At 41.8% G+C, this 15,391-nt stretch overlaps 1 protein-coding gene across 1 annotated transcript in view; it reads left to right on the top strand.

Annotated features, from left to right (window-relative positions):
• Positions 1-15,391, top strand: part of BRIP1 (BRCA1 interacting DNA helicase 1) — a 1,426,214-nt gene that overhangs the window by 552,244 nt on the left and 858,579 nt on the right. Inside the window, exon 7 of the mRNA XM_086954933.1 lies at positions 11,482-11,766. Within this exon, the coding sequence (XP_086811059.1) occupies positions 11,482-11,766 (285 nt within the window). The remainder of the gene's footprint in view (positions 1-11,481; positions 11,767-15,391) is intronic.

Genomic DNA, 15,391 nt, shown 5'->3' with positions numbered 1-15,391 from the left:
CCCTGCTCGAGCGTGGCTCAGCAGCAGGAGGACAGAATTGTGTCTGTGGTCGACAGCAGCACTAGCTTTGTGTCGGACCTTGAAAGGCTGTACCCTGGAGTACAGGGGAGTACCACAAGGGAGCCGCCAAGTACAAGGGATCATACTTCCAACATTGCAGTCGATGTTGGAGTATGATTCCAAAAAGTTTGATACCAAACATGACCGGGTTTGGTTAAGCCACTATATAGTTAGATGTCTCGTAATGACTGATGTCCACTATATGTATTAAAATGTCTGGTTGCACTTACAAAGCCTCAATAATCGACTTTGGGGTTTGTAGGGGTATCCTGCTCATGCAGAGGAACCCTCTAACTTATAACCAAGCACCCGGCCTTGAGGGCCGAAGAGCCTGCTATAGTGGTGACTTATAGATTTGAAGCGCAGTGACCTCAAATATAAGAAAACTTATATCTGTTGTGAGAGGTGCAAGCACCAACTCGCAGAGGCTGCAATGGTAGGCCTGTATTCACAGTTTAATTGGGTTCCCATGGGTGGCACAATACAGGCATCAGCCCATGGTAGACCTATGGTGTACCCATGCCCTGGATACCTTAGTATCATATACTAGGTAAGTACACGGGTACACCAGTAGCCAACTGTGGATGTACAGAATTACTTACCATGGTCAATTTAGGGAGAAAGCACAGTGACTGGGGTCTAGATTAGCAGGATCCCAGTCAGACTTGGTCAAAGACATGCTGAATAAAGCAAAAAGTGGAGGTAACCATGAAAGCAGATTCTTCTTTACTACAATGATTGACAGACCAAGACTCCTCTAGGTCTAAACAGCGAACAACACTTGGAAGTACACTTATGAAAGAGTCACATATTATCACGTTGTACCTTTCCTTTTAGTACATGTATTTAGATCTTTCGAATCAGATGGAATTTTCAAGATGTAAGGCCTTCTACTTAACATGTAATTCACGCAGACATTAATATCTGGTCCATAATGAGATTGTATAGATAATGTTTGGAGAACTAATTACGGTATTAGAATTAGATTAACTAAATTTCAAGTGTACTTTCTCTCCTTCTCTGTAGTTTTTACCTGGTTTTCATTTTCTTGCCTTTTTAAAACGGGTCTGCACTATGCAATTGTAGCCACATCAAAATATCTTAAATGTACAGGAGAATAATCTAAATGCATGGACATGATATGTCCATTCAGGGCGTCGTAACGTATTTTCAGATTTTAACTATACGGCTCATAGGTGATGTTTACTAGTAGTTTCAATTCCCCTCTGTCACCATGGGTGTTACTGGATTATTCCGGGAACCCAGCGTATCAGTATTACAGTAGCGGTAGACCATTAGGGCCCGATTAGGGCCCGAGTTCGCTACTATTGAAGTGTTGTTATGACTATTTTGATGGAAAAATATAGTGTGCATTAACATACAGTTATATACTGGCAATAGCAATTACCCCTTCAGGGCCCAATAACGTTGGAGGTGATGATTCATCACGCACAGCTACCTTGACAATATGATGTAAATTTTTAATCATGAGTTTTGAATTTGACCACGTTTTCTTTTGAATCATGCATTTAAGATTTAATGAAATGTATATATGTATCATTTTAAGATGGTGGCCATGGTTTTAGAACAGACAGAACCAATGTCATGTTTATTTATTGTTACTAAATATCATTGACCAATGAACGATTATGTATTTAATGAAGTCTCATGGCTTGGAACAAAGACGTTAATGAAGGCACTAGTCGCAACGTGTCTGTTTTAACACCCGTTTATTAAAAGAATGTGAAGCATGTCCTGTGAGTGCTGGCCATTATTTTTGTAGTTGGAGCAGTGATTTATCACTGCGAGTTCACCCTTGTGCGGTCGAGCACCCGCCCCCAAGTAAACCTCTTTCGAGACCATTAGTTTTCTGTAGCTCTTGAAAGGTTAACTATTGAAATTTTTAAGTTCCCAAATGGAAGATATGAAATACATAGATTAAGACTATCTTATATCTACTGATGGACGAGTTTCTCCAAATAGACTCTGTAGTCTTGGACCATGTCCTCTTCAAGTTTACCACTAGACCAAAATCCACTGAAAGCTAGTGGAAGTAGTAGAAAGATCAGCCCCTATTGTAACATTACCATAATTTAACCAGATATGTTAACTTGATCACCATGGTCCTACAAAGTGTTTTTTGAGCTTCCAGTGAAATACCCTAACCAAGTGACTCCATTGCATCGAACAGTTAGTCAATAGCGGCGGTGATAATGGGTCTTCCACTCAGATCTCAAGCCAAACCTCATCTAGTTCACTCAATCAGAGCAAATAAAATGCCAGAAAACAAAATGTGAGTGAAAACGGAAACAACCCTAGCCTCTCAGGAACCATCTTGAGGACTGGATTATCTGTCTTGGATCCAGGGAGAGCAGTAGCTCAAGCCTATTACTGACTAAGTGTGTTGTGTACCCTGAAAGAAGTTCAGTGTTCCAATCCTTTCGATGACTCCTTGGACATACATTTGGGAAATTGAATGCATCATGAGTGATTATATATATGTCTGTCACCATTATTTAGGTCCTTGTTGAGGTAAAAGTAATGTGTTTTGAGAGGCCAACATTATCTTCAGGGATGTGGCATTCCATTTCTTGAGAGGGTCATATTCAAGTTTCAAGTTCAAGTTTTTATTTTTATGATAACGGAACTCTGTCGAGATCCACATAACAGTTTAGCAATAAAGTAAAAAAAGAAAAGAAACAATTTTCAATACATATTTAAATAGAAATGTCAATACAGTGTTAAAAAACATTTAAAGAAGGAAAACAATTTAAAGCAAAACATTTCGTTAGGAGGATTAAACATAGCTACAATGAAATCATAAGCAGTAAAAATACCCAGCTGAAAACACAGAGGTTTTACCCATTTTCGTCTGTGTATCATAAGGGCTGGGCAAACAAAAACTACATGGTATAAATCCTGGGGATAGAGTTTACAGAGGTCACAGATATCTGTACCACCATGCCATTTAGACAATAAACAATTCAATGGGAGTAAATCATATCTTAACAGTAAGATAAATCGCCTAACTGCATGAGGAAGATTCCAACCTAAATATGGTTGAAATTTTTTAATTTCACAAGAGTTACCGAGGGTGAACATTCCTCTCTTAGACTTTCGGATCGTACTATCAGCTCTAAAACTCAACTCCCAAGATGAGGTTTTTAAAGATAATTTTAATTGGGGAGTTGATAGTGTAAAAAGACTTTGTTCATCAATCTGTAATAGAGAAATTGCCTGTCTGAAGTTTTTTACTATAGAGGAATAAACATTATAGGAACCCAGCAGTTCTTTTTTTATTTGAAACCTCAGGGTGCCAGGTTTTCCTTCAGCAATATAAAAAACCCATCTCACAACACTCGCCACTGCCTGGGACCGTGCACTACGTAGACCAAACTCTTGTCGCAACGATGACGTAGAGCTTGCAGTATTTACAGAGGCTAGATTACGAAGAATTCTTCCCTCAATAGAATCCAGGAATTTCCAGCATGCCATGTCCACTATTTCTAGTCCGAAGATTAGAGATGCGGGGATTTTTGCCCGATAGACTTCGAGCAATATAGAAAAATGCCTCCGACCTGTCGCTTTGTATAAGGAGATAAGACTCCTCCCTTGAGCGAGAGCTTTCCTACCATTCTTCTCTGTATGGGTTTTTTCTGAGAGATTACTCGTGACGATCTTCCCAAGGAAGGGGTAGGATTTAACTACTTCTAATCTTTCCCCCCCGACAGACCAGAAATAATCGCTGTATTTAGGTTTTCTCCTTCCACAGAAGCACATTATTTTACTTTTTGAGGTGTTAATTTTTAAAAAGTGGGCCACGGAGTAGGAGTACAAACTTTTTAAACGATTATTCAGACCCTTTGGGGTGAGGTCTAGAATTATAATATCGTCAGCATACATTAAGCATGCGATGGATAATCCCCCTAATACAGGGGCAATACCATTACTCGTGGCTAACATGGCTTTAGGTAAATCCGCAATGTATAAGGAAAATAACAGTGGGGCCAGGAGGCAGCCCTGTTTAAGCCCATTATTGGTAGATATTATCCTGGAGAGTCCTCTATCACCACCCATTAAAACTCTGCACCAGGTGTCTGTATGGAGTTCAATAACTAGTTTCAATAGGCTCGGGGGCATTCCTAATTTTATTAGCTTACTCCAAAGCAGAGCTCTTTCCACCTTGTCAAAGGCCGTAGAGAAGTCAATAAATGCTCCATAAAGACCTCCTCTACGGACTGTGACATATTTTTCAATTAAAATTTGAAGAGCAGTAGAGTTATCTAAGGTACCGTGGTGTTTTCTAAATCCGGTCTGCTCTAGTGGAAGAATTGCAGATATGGTCACCCAGTCATTTATAGAATTCAATAGACACTTGGTAAAAACCTTGCCTATAGCGTCTAGGAGAGCTATTTGTCTATAATTTTTAGGAGAATCCCTGGCGCCCTTTTTGTAGATAGGAATTAGCAAGCTCCCTTTCCAAGAATGTGGAACAATGCCATTATTGTAACAGGCTTTAAAGACGGGGTATAGAATTTTTCCCCATAAGGCACTATGAGTTTTCAATACAGAAATTGGAATTTCATCTGGGCCGAGGGCACCGGACGAGCGGAGAGCTTTAATTGCAGTTTCAATTTCTAATTCGGAAGGAGGATCATAAGGACATAAATCTTCCTGCAATTTATTGCGATCAAACTCCTCACCATTACTACTATATAGACCCTGAACAAAATTTACCCAAGTCTGCTCATTTATTGATATCGGAGAGGGTCTGGCTCTCACCCCACAACCCTCCCCAATTAGTGACCAGTGAGAGGGTCATATTGTGTTGCCCTTAAAATGAATTTACAGGACTTTAATGCATTTCAGAAGCACATATTTGAGGATGCAGCATGGTATTTAATTGAAAAGTCATGGTGAGCATATTAAAATTGTAAACCCAACATTTCTAAAGTCGTGTTGTGAAGAAAATACACTTTTGAGAATAACCACAATTATGAAAAAAGAAAAACATCAACGGCCTAGTACAAAATCCCAGGTAAAAAATGTCCCAGCTATTGTAATGGAAAGTTTAAATTCTATTGAGGACTCGGAGGCGATGGTTATGCTTTCTTCCTTCATTTTATTTTCCACAGCAGCCATTTATTAAACATCAAATAAAAACTAACATAAAAACATGGGAGTCCAGGAACAACAGGTATAGCAAAACGTTAGGGACACTAAGATCTCCTTTAGAGGAAATCTTAGTGAATGCAATTTCGATGTAAAGGGTTGACTGAATATTTGTTAAATTCCTTTTAAATTTGAAAATTAATTGTAAAAAGCTGATTTGATAAAAAAAAATGGGTTCGCTCTCAACTAGTTGGTTCTCATACAAGTATTTGAAAACTATAGATATAGTGTTTGGATTTCCTTATATTGCATTGAATTAGAGACAACAATGGCTCCTTATCTTCCTATAACTGTACTCGCAGATTTGGTCATAGTTTTTGTTTTAAGGATCTCTGCCATGTCCGACTTTGATGCATCTCTCACCCATGTTTTATTAAGCCTCGTAATTCGAGGACTTTCACAAGACACCATGTTCTGTACATTTGCCATATTTTAGTAGCTGGTCTAGCAATATGAGGTACCTCCCTCCCCTGTATGACCAGGTTGCTGTTGCCTGTAGTCTGATCCCATGTCTCAGTGCTCTTCCTCATCTCTCTGTCCACTCTCCTCTTCTCATGACCCTCTGACTTTTTAGGTCTCGCCTCTCAATGCGCATGCGCATTGAGCTTGACTATAGGCGCTTAAACAAGGTTTACCCAAGGTTTACCTAGACTGGCGATTTGATGCTGTGCCCGTGCGCTTTTAGGTCAATGCGCTTGCGCATTGACCTAAAATGCGCGTGCGTATCATCAAATCGCCATCTGTTCCCCAGCAGCACTCCTCCCACTCCTTTGAAGTGAAGCTTAGCTTCACTTCAAAGGCCCCTGCTGCTTCACACTCGGCCGTGTCTCTCCCTCATCGCTGCTCTCCCCGCTCCGCCCCCTGCTGCGGCCGTGTCGCATTTCTCCTCCCCCCTCCCCACAGCAATGCCCTCCGTCTTGTTTGTTGCAGTCTGTCTTCCTTTTGTCTCTCCCTATCCCTCTTACTTCACCTCTTTCTCTCCCCTCCCCTCTGCCTCGCCATCTCTTCTTTCCCTCGATTCCCCGTGTTTCCTCCTTTCCCCCGCCTCACTCTCTTCACTATATGTCTCACTCCTTTCTTTCTCCCCTTTATCTATTTTTTCCGTTCTCTACTTCTCTCTGTCCCTTACCTCTGAGTTATCCGCTCTCCCCTTTCTCTCACCGCACACCCCTTCCCTCCCTCCACTCGTCTGTTCTCTCCCTGCCCCCTCGGTTTCTCCACCTGTGCTTCTGGTGGTCTCTTTTTAAGGTCTCTCCTCCGGAGGGGCACAGCCCTTGCCCTGCTATTGCCATTCCACAACCTGCCCCCCAGGGGCCACAGAGGCCTGCCTGCCCCCCTCCCAGGGGCCCGCATTAACACTCCTGACACTGGTAACTCTTGTTATATTGCGCAGACCTCACTAAAGGTGCTAGAGCGCCTTACTTACATCGAGCCTACTCCTGCACAGAAAGCGGAAACGGATTTAAAATTGTAGGGGAAATGGGTTAATATAAGCGCCGGAGTTTTCTCGCACATTAGGTGGTAATTGAGGAAAGAACGTATACTTTAATAACGTAAGTACTCTGGTTATATTTGCAATGTACTACGACAATGCTTTATTTGCGTGACTCATCCTATATGAATTGGCAACATGTTTACACTAATGTGTCCATTATTTCGATATGTACTAAAGAAGATACTAGTTGTGTATCGTGTCTATAGGTCGTGGGGCTTTTTTGTGGTCCTGTAAGCCAGTGTGTATACGTGCACGTGAGCTAGATAGTGACGTAAAATAGAGAAGAGGTAGCTGGGAGATGAAGTATTGATGTGGAGGGAGGCCCCTAGTACATTATACTGAAAGACTCGGAAACGGACTACGAACGGCAACAGGTCCAATTGCGCATCAGCGCATATAAAGACGAAGTACCTCACTCCACCAGCCACAAAATGCTTGGTAGTCACGATTTCTCACCTGACAGCAATCTTTGATCGAGGTGGGTCGAAACGAAATGTCGCCATACATTAACATGCAGCGACGCTTTTTTTCACATGTTTTCTTTGGGTGCTGTAAAACTGTTCTTGTGGGGTTTTTTTTTGGTGGGGACGCATATTTTTAATTTCCATCAGCTGCAGAAAACATGCATCTCTGATTCCTACTCTTTGGATAGTACAGGAGATCGGGCCGCCATTACTGAGAATGCACACGATTGCTTCGCCAAGTTTCCACAGCTGTTAGTTGTTTCATCAGACATTTATGGTCACTAAGCCTGTTTCAGGTAGTTGTATGTGCACGTGTATGTCACACCGATGTACGGTTTAATGTTGGGTTGTGGTTTCTGTTCAGCAACAGTCCAGTATCTCCCCCCCCCCCCCCCCCCCCCCCCCATCTTTTTGGGTCTTGCATCATATAGAAAACCTTATATCAGCACATTTGGTACATTATGATCTGCAATGGAACTTGTTGCAACATTTTACTTACGGTGCTCATGCCTGGTTACTTATCAGTGGTTTCGCAACTGGTTTACATTCCTCAGTAACAGTCATAATTATCATTTAAGAATGCGGGGTTTGTATCTAATGTATTTTGGGATTTAGTCAAGCGCAAGAAATCCTTGATTTCATATTCCTCAAGCATCAGGCTTATAAAATATTTGAATTTTGAATGACGTTTTGAAGAAGAGAGTATGAATGTGCAAAATTATAATGTTTCACATCTGGCAAGGGTAAACCCCCTCCTGTTGTTGGTCTATACAGTATGTTAAGTGCCAACCATGGTGCTTTATTGGCCCAGATAAATGCAGGAAAATGTACCCCAATATTTTGTTTAAAAAAATATTGTGTGCAAAAAACATGGAAGGGCATTCTGTATCTATAAAAAAATGGAATAGTGGTAAAATCGACATTCTAATCAGATCTGATTTACTTCAACTGTGCATAATCTCCGCTAGTCCAAGAACTTGTCACTCAAAATCTAATATCTGTTCTGTTCTCACTCCTTTTCTGATACTAGTAAAGCAGTTGGTGGGGAGGATTAGGTGAATCAGCCTCTCCACCCGTTTTATTTCTGATGAGTAAAATGAGAGTTGTATCCCATCTTCACTGCAAATTAGTTTTTTTTTTTTTATCTGTTTTGGTATCCATATGCAGTGTGGTGCTTTCAATTGGGCTCATTTGTAGATACTTTTTTGATAAATTGTTTTTTAATGCTCATATCATAACAAACAGCTGAAAACTAGAATCACTACATTTTCGCTAGGCGAGCTAGTTGAAATAAAGGGTCCCAGAGGTCACAACTCTTTATCTGGCTATGTTTGCCACCTGGCCTTTTTTTAATTGGCATTGCCGGTTTTTTAATATGCAGTCTGGTACGAAAATGAAGAAAATCACACAAAGCTGGTATTTTCGCCTCAGATTCATAAATACTTAAAACTGTAAATGTAAGGTGAAAGCAGTATAAAATGTGGTCTAAATCTGCTTTAATGATCCGTGACTGATTAGTTAAAACTAAACAAAGCACCCTCACACCCTCTCACCCTCACACCCCCATACACCCTCTCACCCTCACACACCCTCTCACCCCCACACACACCCTCACACCCCCTCACCCTCACACCCTCTCACCCTCACAGCCCCTCTCACCCTCACAGCCCCTCTCACCCTCACAGCCCCTCTCACCCTCACAGCCCCTCTCACCCTCACACCCCCTCTCACCCTCACACCCCCTCACCCCCTCTCACCCTCTCACCCCCTCTCACCCTCTCACCCTCACACCCCCTCTCACCCTCTCACCCTCACACCCCCTCTCACCCTCACCACCCCCTTTCACCCTCACCCTCGCACACCCACACCCCCCTCACACCCCCACACACCCTCACACCCCCACACCCCTTCACACTCACACACCCTCACCCTCAAACCCCCTCACCCTCACACCCCCTCACCCTCACACCCCTCACCCTCACCGCTACAACACATATTGTGTCACAATAGGTGTCACATTTGCGAAAAATAAAACTATTGGCATTGTAAATAACAAAGCTATTAATTTCGCTATTTTCAAAACAAGCACATGAATAAAAAATGTGTCCTTTACAATACCAATAGCTCAAACTTTCCTAATGCGAGACCTATTGCATTGCTGTGCTTCTCTCCCCTGCTGCACTCTCCTGCTCTCTAGAGATGTGGCCTAACGACCAGAGCTGCCATCTAAGTCACGTAAATACAAAACTTGTTGCATTCCTAATGCTATACGTGTCACATTCGCGAAAGTTATAACTATTGGCATTGTAAATGACAAAGCTATCAATTTAGCTATTTTAAAAACCAACAAATAAATAAAATATTTATCATTTACAAGACCGATATCTCCAACTTTTCTAATGCGAGCCCTATTGCATTTCCAATGCTTGTTTCTTTCTTCTCTTTACATGCCTGTAATCTTTCCTCTTTCCATGTCATTGTAGGCCAGTGATACTCAAACTACGGCCCTCCTGACCTTTACATGTGCCCCCATGGTCAACAGCAGCACTGGGCTGCTGTTTACTCCACTCAGCGCTAATATTAAAAGGACGTTAATAAAGAGGCAAGCATTTATCCAATGGCTAATTGAAGTTAAAGAAAGTAAATAACTACAGTGCCCTGCACCTCTTAGCTTTAGGAACACCAATTTTAAAGATATATGCAAAAGTGTAAAAATGCGATAAAGTCTTTTCAAAATTAAAAAAAGTGTATTTCTTTAGCATGCAGAACCATTTGACCTTAGTACATCAGATTATATCAATACATTGAGAAATAATTTTTAAGAGATGGTGTTTAGAATAATGCCAATAGTGAAAAAAGAGTCATGTTAGTTATGTGCATTCTTAGGGTGGCTTGAATTCATATTGTACATGAACAATATAGTTTATTAAATCACACACAGGAGAAGGTTTTGTACATTCTGAATTCATCTAGTTCGAAGACCAAATTGAATAGGATCACACAATTTGGTTAAATGGGGAAGCCAGGATTAATCCCAGGTTTTCAGGTTTCAAATTGTGCAATTCAACCACTAGATGTAAGTGCTTTGTTTACCCTACACCCATCTTACTACCAACCGCCACCCCCAAACAACCTCCAACCACCACCCTGCTGGCATCAAGGTGGCCCTCGGTCACATCACAGGCCACATTTATGGCCCCTGAGAAAATGTTTGCGAGTACCCATGTTGTAAGCCAACCTTGTAGGCTCTGAACTTGCGGACAGGAAGTGAGGTAAATATGAGGGTGGGGTAAAGAGACTGGCTCTGCCGCCAGCTGACGGCACGGGGGCGGGGGGTGGCGCAAGTCTTTTGGGAACTTGGATCACTCGAAACGCTATACGAGTGCTTTATTACCAAGTATACTATCCCAGATTGTAATGCATTGCTTCCTATGTTATGCCTCATTTGTAGGGTGACCAGATTCTCAAAACAAAAAACGGGGACAGGTCATAGACATAGAAGTAGGACTACGGTTTGCAGTAACCATCGACATAAAAGTAGGATTATTTGACAGCTGTCATGGACATAGAAAAGGGACAACAACGACGACAGCTCCCTCCACAGACCGAGATGAAGCATTACAGACAACAAATCTGAGGTCTTTTATTGGCACCCCTCTCCTTTACACAGCAGCATTAGGACTTCTTATTACATTTACACTTTTAAGGACTACAGCATATATTTGCCAAAAAACAATAAAACATCACAGACAAGCAAATGCCAGTGCAAAGAGAGCATGCGCGCGCATGCTCAACTGGAAAATGAAAAACAGGGACATTTCTGTGTTTACCTGGGACACTGGTTGAAAACGGGGACATTTGAGTCACTTGGAGAAAAGTGTCGGGACACGGGGACACTTCTCCAAAAACAGGGACCGTCCTGGGAAAACGGGGACGTCTGGTCACCCTACTCATTTGAAGCTTTGAGACAGGTGGTAAGACCATCATCCGCTGGCAATAACTACACTTTGAGGTAAATGTAAGCATTTTTAAAGATGTAGTAAGCGCCTGTCTGCGTGCTTTAACTGCGAGCTGCTGGCAGGCAAATGTCCTGTTTTGCCAAAATGTGTAATGTGGCAGAAATACATCAGCAATTTCAATTTGTCCTCTATGGCACTTAAATAGTTTAACAAAGTTCTGTTCTCGCAGTGTTCGAAACGCCACGCTGGAAAACTAATAAAGAATGTTGTTGGCAAAGAGACAATTTTTACAAATGTTCCTTCATAAATATCTCTCTATTTTCTCTTTCAGTCAGTCAGTCCTTGTACCGTATGCGTCTGCGCCAAAACGAAAGGAAATGCCAAGGATGCGGACCGTGCAAAGAAGCCTGAAAACGGGGCCAGGCCCCACGTCCCCAAGATTTTCTTTGGCACGAGGACGCACAAGCAGCTGACACAAATCACCAAGGAACTGCGAAGGACGGCCTACTCCGGCGTCCGAATGACCATCCTCTCCAGCAGGGAGCACACGTGCGTCCACCCGGAAATCCACAGCAACAAGAACGAGAAATGCGCGGAGCTGCTGGAAGCCAAAGACGTGAGTAGCTGTGAGCCGCAGCGCGGAGGGAATGACATGTGCTTTTGTGTAAGCACAGGCAAGCATTTCTCCTGCCTTTGCGACCATGGAGGGCTAAGTTATGCACCAACATTGACTAAATTACGTGTCAAGAAAATTCAAATCGTGCAGCGTAAAGCAGCACAATTTGTGGCAGTATTATTTTACTATTTTGTCGTTTTGAAACGTATTAATCTTATCTAGATAAACGTTTCACTCGTTGGTACTAGAAGAACACCTGATAACAGTCAATGAGGTGTAACCAGTCAACCTTTGCCAATAACACCACGTGTGGTACATTTTAAAGCAATTTTTACCCCGTTCCGTTTAAAGCGGGAACAAATGTTCTTGTTGCAATATTGTAAATATGCACCAGCTGATGGATTATATGGGAAGTGTAGTAAATCCATAATTATGTGAAAAACACTCTTGATGTAGAATCATTCCAGTGGTCCTGGTCACCCCCTAGCCCACTATATACCCGAACCTGTTTCAAGACAGAGTAGATCTAGTTCAAACTACTCCAAGAATCCTCAGACCCTGAGAACTCATTCCAGCAAGCATTGGCAAAGCTAATAGATCACAGGAATAGCTTTGCCAATGCTATCCACCATCTTGAAATGGGTTTTAACACATCACTAAATGTAATGCATTAAATGAGCGCCACCCCACATGCACGTGACTGAGGCTATATTTTAACACATTTGCAAGGCTTTACCAATGCTGTTCAAAGATGGCCACCATCTGTAGCAGCCATCTTTGAATGCATTTTGATTTTGTTTAATAAATACCATTCAAAGATGTCTGACATCTTTGAATGTGTTTTTTAATAATAATCAAAACGATTCTAAAGGTCCTGCCTCGTGCCTGGTCATGCACACGCACACAGGAGACCTTTATAAAACGAGGGAAAACATGGCCATCCACAAATAGCATGGTGGGTAGCAAACAGTGCTAAGAAAAAGGAGGAGCTGGATAAGTAAGAGGATGCTGAGTGGAGGACAAAGGAGGACTAAAGAGAGGGGCATAGGGAGCAGAAAGAGCGAGAGGGAGAGACAATAGTCCTTCCAACACCCTGCAAAGCAAGGTCTGATGGCAGCAATGAAAGGGTAACTCACCCCCAACACTTTGAGATGCTCTTGGTGAGACACACATACGAATATTGAAGTCATTGATTCAGCAGCAGGGATGTGAGATAGTCAACAGTGCTATCCAATCATAAGCAAGATGACCCAAAGCCCATCATAAGTATGTGTAATGTAGTGGAAACAATAGGTCTGGTCTACAAATAGCTAAAGCTGTGTGCAAAAATGAGTGGGTTAATAGGGTAATCTCATATATCCTTTCTACTTAAGGTCGATATAAAAAAAAGAATTTCATGTCAGTGATTTGGCTAGATAGGCAAATATATTTCTATGTGATTGCTTAATATTTGTTCCTTAAGTAACAGATCATATCTTATAGCCATTCAATATACTTAATGTGAAGCTTCTTTGTTTGTACTTAAGCATTTTGTTTTTGGAATGCCACCTATTGCTAGCTGAATCTCTGGAACTGATTTCAATAGCAGTATACGTTGCCAAGTTGCAACACGCTTAGCCAGCTCTAGAAAGAAAAGTGCTGTTCTGTTTTTCATTTTCTTCACTGCCAACCTCTAGTCAGTGTCAGGAAACCCACATTAAGTGCTTGATTCAGATGTGTTTTCTTAATAGGTTGCTATCACCTTTTTTTTTTTTTTTTACTGAAGTGATGTTAGGAGATCAAGGTCATTTTACTTTTGAAAACAGATACATTTCATTTTAATACCTACTGGTATTTGAAGTATTCAAGGGGTAACTGATCTTGCACAACATGAAAACCATTTGGCAATGTTTGGTTTGTATTTCCTTTGCTTAATCCACTTTGAATTAGATTCTTGTACTGATAGAGTTTTGGCAGATCACACTCACAGGCTAACACACACGCGCCTCCAGTTGTGGATATTAAATACTTAATTGAGTGTTTTGCAAAAATGTATACATTGCATTTAAAAAAGGAACAAAACAGTGATATAAAAGTCTACCATAGTTATTCAACCAACTCCACATTACCAGTGAGTGATCTTGTAATTGTTTAGTACAAAATGCATATAGTAAAATGTGATTGCGGGTATTCTTAATACACGCTAAAAATTAATTTACCTGTAGAAACACCGAGCCACAGATAGTATTGTAAAAGCTTTAACCGGGTATTGTGCAATAATGTGTTTAGGAATCTGCAGAGACAGGATTTGTTGCATCTTGCAGAATTTGGGGAGTGAGAGCAAGATCTGTGCTCCACAGATGGAAAATTATTGGCAAAACCAGAGAGGCACTCATCTTAGTCATCTTGGCCCTAGTCATCTCCAGGGTTGACTTTGCAAACATCTTATATGTGGGGATTCCCGCTTACCAGCTCCAGAGGCTCCAACTGATACAAAATCAGGCTGCCGCTTGGTGTTCCACCAGCCCAAGCACCAGCACGTCTCTCCACTGCTGAGGAGCCTCCACTGGCTTCCAGTGGCCAAACGGTGCACCTTTAAACTCGGATGCACTATTTTTAAAGCTCTTTACAATTTGGCACCTGCTTTTATCTCCTCCAATCTAAAGCGGTATTTACCAACACGTAACTTACGCTCTTCCGCCGACAATCTTCTGTGCATCCCCCGAATCCACCGCAAGAAACATGGTGGTCTACGTTTCTCCTTCCTAGGCCCTTCCTTTTGGAACTCCCTCCCCTCCTCCTTCCGTCACTGCCCTTCCTATGAATGTTTCCGCAAGACATTAAAGACGTTCCTTTTCAAAGCTGCCTTCGAGTAACCATTGGCCCTTGCCCGCTGTGTTTGTTATGAGCGCCAAGAAACCGTTTCGGTGAACGTGCGCGGTATAAGAATTATTTAACATAACATAACAAAAACTTCCCAGTTGAGATTATCTGGTAAGACTGTGGGGAGATGTGCTGTGTCAAACTGTAGGTGGTGGTTGAGGTCCTTGTGACCTTGTATGCAGGCAGTGCTATTTTCACTCAAGTCCATTCACTCATGATACATTTATAACCTGCTTTAAGAAACAGACAGGTACATGCATCAACCATTTTTGCGAGTGCAAACGGTGCGATTCGCAAAAATCGCCCTTTTGCGCCCATAAAAAGGGCATTTGCGATGCATGAAGGGTCAAGCCACTCGCAAATTGAGAATTCCCAATTAATTGCGAGTTCTCGAATTGCGATTGCATTTAACGAATCGCATTTTGCCATTCCTTAAATGCAATGCCAGAACCACTTTGAAGTAACGATTTTGCTAATAGGAGGCACAAATTACCATGAAGTTGAACTTCATGGTAATTTGCAAAAACTTTGAAAAATGCACTAAAGTGCATTTTTTAAAGTCGTAGGTTACACACACACACACTTGTCCTTTTGGACATGTGTGTGCACAACATTTGTGCACAGATCAATTCCAGGGTGTCATTTTGACACCCTTGCACCCTTGAAATTGCATGAGCAATTTGCGAATACCTACTGGTACTCGCAAATTGCGCATGCAATCTCCCATAAATTCCTATAGGCCCATAGGGATGAATGGGAAGGC

Source organism: Lissotriton vulgaris, chromosome 2_1, assembly GCF_964263255.1.
Source record: "Lissotriton vulgaris chromosome 2_1, aLisVul1.2, whole genome shotgun sequence".
In the NCBI taxonomy this organism is placed as follows: Eukaryota; Metazoa; Chordata; class Amphibia; order Caudata; family Salamandridae; genus Lissotriton; species Lissotriton vulgaris.
Note: the sequence above shows the minus strand (reverse complement) of the source record. Positions and strands in the feature narration are given on the sequence as shown.